Source organism: Limulus polyphemus, unplaced genomic scaffold, assembly GCF_000517525.1.
Source record: "Limulus polyphemus unplaced genomic scaffold, Limulus_polyphemus-2.1.2 Scaffold588, whole genome shotgun sequence".
In the NCBI taxonomy this organism is placed as follows: Eukaryota; Metazoa; Arthropoda; class Merostomata; order Xiphosura; family Limulidae; genus Limulus; species Limulus polyphemus.
In genome coordinates, this window is record NW_013666198.1 from 102,896 (window position 1) to 109,707 (window position 6,812).

Sequence of the window (6,812 nt, forward strand, 5' to 3'; positions counted from 1 at the left end):
GTTGTAGTGACACTGGTTGCCGAACAAGATCAAAGACTGCAATAGTTGTAATAGAATACTGAATCAATGTGTATAACGGATTGAGATTGGAAACGATGTTCTAGAACTGTTATGTATTATGATAGAATACTGAATTAATGTGTATAACGGATTGAGATTGGAAAACGATGTTCTAGAACTGTTATGTATTATGATAGAATACTGAACTAATGTGTATATCGGATTAGAGAAAGACAGTTCAACACACCAGTAGTCAAAGCCCAGTAACTGTTGCGTTCAGATATGGCACATGCGTTCAATTCATTTAAGAAATGAATTATTTCAATGAATTATCATTATTACCTGGAAATATTCAGAGACTTACCCTGCTGTTTCTTAAACTCAACACAATGCGCATGGCCGTTTCGCTTCGGATGCATTTTAAAAGTATTTTGTGATAATGTGATAGTTGTTTACAATAAAAAAAGAAAAGAAATTTGATTTCTATGGAAAACGGTTTATGATTAAATGAAAAAGATAACAGTTATTCAGCAGGGGAGTTGAGTCGACGCCATCTTTCGTGAATTTCTTACACTATACGAGCCAAGAAAGTTGCTTTATATTAATTTTAAAATCCTAATCAACTTCGCACAGTACAAGTATATTAAAAAAGGCATCAGTTCAAAATTTAAATGATAATTATCTAATATAGATTCCAAATCAAAACGTAGATGCTAAAAATGATTCATTATAATATCATAGTGAATTACCAATATCTTATCAACCCTTGGGTATCGCATTAGAAATTTAAAAAGTAATATGTTTATACATTTATACTGGGCAATTCATAATTCATGCAACATTGTATGAACGTTGCGAAAACAAGGGTATAGGTAGATGATGATATAGGAAGGAAAAAAGTCTGTGATAGAGACACTCTGTGGTGCTCTGTTTGAACATCACAGGGGTTGATCAATAATATCAACTAATACGCTTCTGGTCTGAAGGAATGTTCCACTAATTTACTTGTCACTGATCTTACAACTGTGTCTCTGTCAGAGTGCTAGCTATAAAAAACAGTGTTTGGCGCAGTTACGTATATACAGCAAAATTAGCTCAATGCGCTCTACCAGTGTAAGTTTGTTATTTTGTTTGTTGTTAAGCACAAAACTACACAATGGGCTATCTGAGCTCTGATTACTGCGGGTATCGAAACTCAATTTTTGGCGTTATTGGCATCCTCAACACTCGTTCTTCTGTTGCTAGTATTGAGGAAGTGTAAGGATCTAGCACCTTTGTGCCTGAACAACCCTCTGGTGGCTAAACAGTGCACCACAGAGTGTCTCTACTATAGAAGTTTTCCTTTTGCATATCACGTACCCTCTAGTTTTCGCAACGCTCCGAAAGCCTGCATAAATAAAGTATGAAGCATATACAAACACATACCAACTTGTACTTATATATTCTGCAGTTACTATAACAAGTTATTTTTTGGCTATTTATACTGATTGATCTGAGAGATTTTGAGCTAAAATGATATTTTACTTTTCTCTCAAGAAATACCTGGCTCAGACTGTGCTGAATTTGTATATGAAAAAAATACAAAGAGAAAGAAAAGTCTATAAAGAATGAATGTAGTCTTTGATCTTGTTCGGCAACCAGTGTCACTATAATACATAACAGTTCTAGAACATCGTTTTCCAATCTCAATCCGTTATACACATTAATTCAGTATTCTATCATAATACATAACAGTTCTAGAACATCGTTTTCCAATCTCAATCCGATGTACACATTAGTTCAGTATTCCGGATTGAGATTGGAAAACGATGTTCTAGAACTGTTATGTATTATGCCCCCCAATCCCACAAAGCTGTGCACTTTACTTCGAAGTCCATAAAAAGAACCGATTCTGCGTTCCGGTGAGTTTCAAACCCTGCTGGAGACCAAATATTGTCAGTACGTAGCATTTTTTGACCAAGTCAGTCCTACAACAAAGAAACTGAGAGAGATGCCATGGTGAATGAGCAGGATCCGACAACTTACTGTTGTCTCAATAAATTAGGGTCTGGCATGGCCTGGTGGTTAGGGCACTCGACTTGCAATCTGTGGATATTTTATAATGTTACGGTCAGTCCCACAATTCGTTTATAAAGAATAGACCAAGAGCTAGCTGCCTTCCCTTTAGTCTATCACTTCAAAATTAGGGACGGCTAGCGCAGGTAGCCCTCGAGTAGCTTTGCGCGAATTTCAAACAAATTCATTAAATTCTGATATTTTCGTTATCCTGATAATTCTGTGTGGCTTTTCTGAGTAGAATACTTCCACGGGCGAAGTAATTACGGCTTTTCTGAGTAGAATACTTCCACGGGCGAAGTAATTACGGCTTTTCTGAGTAGAATACTTCCACGGCGAAGTAATTACGGCTTTTCTGAGTAGAATACTTCCACGGGCGAAGTAATTACGGCTTTTCTGAGTAGAATACTTCCACGGGCGAAGTAATTACGGCTTTTCTGAGTAGAATACTTCCACGGGCGAAGTAATTACGTACTTATCTACTTAGGTCCATTAAGTTAAGTTATGGTTCTCAAATTGTTTTGTCATCACAGAAGTTGTTTAATAAAGAAATGAGATCACAACGTAACATTTAATTTTATCTCCGCTACATTTCTAATAAAGCTAGAAATCATTTATACCAAGTACATTTAAACGAGCATAGACGTGTTTAAAACTTTAAATTGTACAATAAAACACACATATTTATGCTTAGTTAGTTATCGAAACCATTAAGCTATTGAAAACAAACTCAAATTCTTATCCTACCTTCAGTTGAGGGAGCATCTCCCATCAACTGGCTAGTGTCTTTTTTATGTCTTATCTGGACAAGTCTTGGACATTCCCAAATCAGTTCTCCAACAATTTCAAAAAGAAAAACATCTACCAATTGTTGAGCTTCAGCAAGACAATCCTGTAACTTCAGCGAAACGCAGTTTCTGTAGTTCACATATTTCCTGTCAACGAACAAATAACTCATTCTTGTTCAGATTATAGATAACTTTTTACTATTATAAACTAAATGATTTACTATTGAACCATATATATTGACACAAAAGCCAGCGTAGATGGAGAGTTTATAGATATCCGACTTATCATTGAAAAAAATAATAATAATATATTGAAACACAAATATATGCTCTGGGCCATCTAAAAAGGACCTAACTTTAAGGTGCTATCACTCAGCTATGTCAAATAATAAATTTGAAACCTTTTTGTATTATTTATTCGCAACATTTTGTAACAGAAGTTTTCAAAGACTGTATATATGGTAGAGAAACATAGCCTAGCGAGCACATATGTTTGTTCATCGTTCAACGATATAGCATATAGATTACGTTTATTTGTTCGTTGTTGGATAATACATCGTCTGGATTACGTGTAACTATACAAAAAGAATGATACTTTATAAAGAATTCTTGAGTTTTCAGCGATGTAAAGCGCTTACGGTGGCGAGGTACTGAAGCTTTTTAAGTAATTAAAATCGGCAAAGGCATAATAAAGAGAAATGTGAAGGAAAACCTGAAGACAATTGTGATTTTCATACTTTTGACTATCTATTGCTACTTTGTAATGCTCGAATTTAGATGAATAACTGATGCGGTAAAGAATAGAATTAATTACACCTTCAACACATTCCTAATGACTATTCTTACCAAAGTTTAAATAATACCAATTCTGGTTGTTGTTTAATTCGCACAAAGCTAGCCGTCTCTAATTTTGAAGCAATAGACTAGTCCTCCGCTGGGACAGCGGTAAATCAATGGATTTACAACGAAAAATCCGGGGTTCGATTCACGGCGATGGACACAGCAGATAGCTCAATGTGGCTTTGCTCTAAAAAACAACAAAACACACAACACGCAAGAGGTTATACAATGGAAAGACAGCTAGTCAACACTACCTACCACTAATTCTTGGGATATTTTTGTCAGACCGAAGAATTAGAGTTGACCGTCACTCTTATAACATTCCCATAGGCAACTTGTCAATTGTGCTTCCTGGAAGTATTGGTTCGTTGCCCATTCTAAACACAAATTGTCGAGCGCGTTTTTTTTTTTTTGCAGCAACGGGACCCAAACCACGGGCCCTTAACTCCACAGTCTGGCAGGTTAATCACTGGCCCACACTCGGTCCGTTAAATATTCATGATAAAAAACAAGTGTTCAAATAAATATAAGGTCTGTAAATTTAAGTTTGAGTTAAAACGATGATTTATGTGTGTTTATAGACAAACACGGCGGTTGAGGAAAATGTTCCACTTGTAATATACTATGAATTTGTATCAAATAGGCGATTCTACCGTTAAAATAAAATGCAAGTTTAAAGTTAATTTTTTTAAAAACAAATAGCATTACATTTGTCAATAGTATATAGTTCAAGTTTTTATTAACATTACTTTTCACCACTAGCTTATCAGCATTTTTCATCAATAGTTTGAGTGATATTATCATAAAGACAGGTCTGGGAACTTAAAAAGCTAAAATTCAGGTTTCATTATCCAAGTTGGGTAAAATACATATAGCTTATAATGCTAAAACCGTGTTGTGTACAACAACGCAAGTAGCCCAATGTGGCTAAACCCGTGTTGTGTACATCACGCAAGTAGCCCAATGTGTAGCTTTGTGTTTAACTACAGATGAAAAAAAAGAAACAAAACAAATCATTAGCATTAATTTTCTTCAACAATAGTTTTAACTATTTATTGTCATTACTTCTTCGTCAGTAGTTCGAGTGATTATTTTCATCTTAATTTCTACCCTACCATACTTACCCACAGGTGTCTCTCGACAATGTTGTTCTGTTGAATAGGTTTGGATCATCTAGACAACTTGTCAACTGTGCTTTCTGGAAGCATTGGTTCGTTGCCCATTCTAAACACAAATTCAAAATGTTCAACTATTGTATAGTACGTATATAATTCTGATTTAAAATTTGATTTTGTGAAACCCTAATGACATATGTAAATGAATTTGACTTGAAAATGTATGCATGGCTAGCAAACAATAATAATCACAATTGTAAACGGTTACGACAAAACACTAAAAACACTATGACACTTTTTCAGGAACTTACCTTCACTTTGATGACATTCTTTTTCAACATATTTTCTTGCCTTCTTCAAGATATTTCGAGTTTCCTCTTTTATCTCGTTGTTTATGCAGTTTGTAAGTTCTTTAATCAAACATGCCATGTTTTGGCGTAAGCTCCTATACAGTTAGATGAAAAAGAAATAAAAAAAACATATTTTTTAACAAAAGTTACTCAGATTTTCCACTTGTAATCACCGATGTTAAAATTATAATATCAAACAATGATTAGAAATTACTTCTCAAATAATGAAATCGTGATACTTAATTGTAAACATAAAGAAAATCTAGTAAATTGAAATGTTTTCATAAATTTACTATTATTATTTTCTATCATAATTATGGTGTTGAATCTCCAAAATTGGCACAGCGTTGCATTTTGAAAGTTTCGTGTATGGCAACGTAATTTGCTATTAAACATTTGTCAACTAAATCACTTAAAATATTGACATACTCTCAGTTAGGATCTCGAAACTGCAATAATTTTATTATTTGCAAACAGGAGTGGATAAGAAACAGAAAAAGACACGAGCATAAACATTACAGATGCCAGTAGTTTTTTGTGTTTTTTTTTTAAGATTTCCATGGCTAAAAGTTTTGTTTGAGCTGATAAAGCTGTTTTTGTGTTTTATCATTGTAAAACGAATGTTTTTATACACGTAATTGTTCATTTTCCTTTTTGTTATCTTTGTGATAGTCTAACTTTTACGTCTCCCGTGAGCAGAATTTAAACCCAGGACCGTTAGCGCTGTAAGCGAGAGCTCTACCAACTGATCTACAGTTGCTAAAAACTCGTTTTGCACTTTGCGGACTTGGACGCGCTAAAAGAATGACAGCTAAACCCCACAATTCGATAACTAATCTATCAACTCGAAATTAGAGACATCTATGGGCAGATAACCCTTATTTGGCTTTGTGCGAAATTATTAAAAAAAATCAATCAAATAGAACAAATAGAACAAATTAGTTCAATTTTCAGATTTGTACCTAATATGTTATACATTCAAAAGCCGAAAGTGCGTTAAAAAACTATAAATGTGTGAAACTTTACAATCCTATTTTGCTATGACACAAAACCTCTCATTTCTCAGTGCAATTCCAATAAATAGACAAATAAGACAATGTGTATAACGGATTGAGATTGGAAAACGATGTTCTAGAACTGTTATGTATTATGACGGAATACATAACTAATGTGTATAACGGATTGAGATTGGAAAACGATGTTCTAGAACTGTTATGTATTATGACGGAATACTGAACTAATGTGTATAACGGATTGAGATTGGAAAACGATGTTCTAGAACTGTTATGTATTATGATAGAATACTGAACTAATGTGTATAATGGAGGACAGGGGCGGTAACGAGTTTCGTTATTTTGTGCATTTCGTAGCAGTTGATGTTTAATGTTGTGTAAGTATTGTTAACTGTGTGGGATTGGGGGGAGGACAGGGGCGGTAACGAGTTTCGTTATTTTGTGCATTTCGTAGCAGTTGATGTTTAATGTTGTGTAAGTATTGTTATCTGTGTGGGATTGGGGGAGGACAGGGGCGGTAACGAGTTTCGTTATTTTGTGCATTTCGTAGCAGTTGATGTTTAATGTTGTGTAAGTATTGTTACCTGTGTGGGATTGGGGGAGGACAGGGGCGGTAACGAGTTTCGTTATTTTGTGCATTTCGTAGCAGTT

General features: G+C 34.5%; 1 protein-coding gene across 1 annotated transcript in view; it reads right to left on the reverse strand.

Moving 5' to 3' along the window:
- LOC106459295 overlaps positions 1-6,812 on the reverse strand; it is a 26,009-nt gene that overhangs the window by 5,179 nt on the left and 14,018 nt on the right. Inside the window, exons 3-5 of the mRNA XM_013918905.2 lie at positions 5,110-5,243; positions 4,808-4,907; positions 2,803-2,990 (exon numbers count right to left, since the gene is read on the reverse strand). Coding sequence (XP_013774359.1) covers positions 2,803-2,990; positions 4,808-4,907; positions 5,110-5,243 — 422 coding nt within the window. The remainder of the gene's footprint in view (positions 1-2,802; positions 2,991-4,807; positions 4,908-5,109; positions 5,244-6,812) is intronic.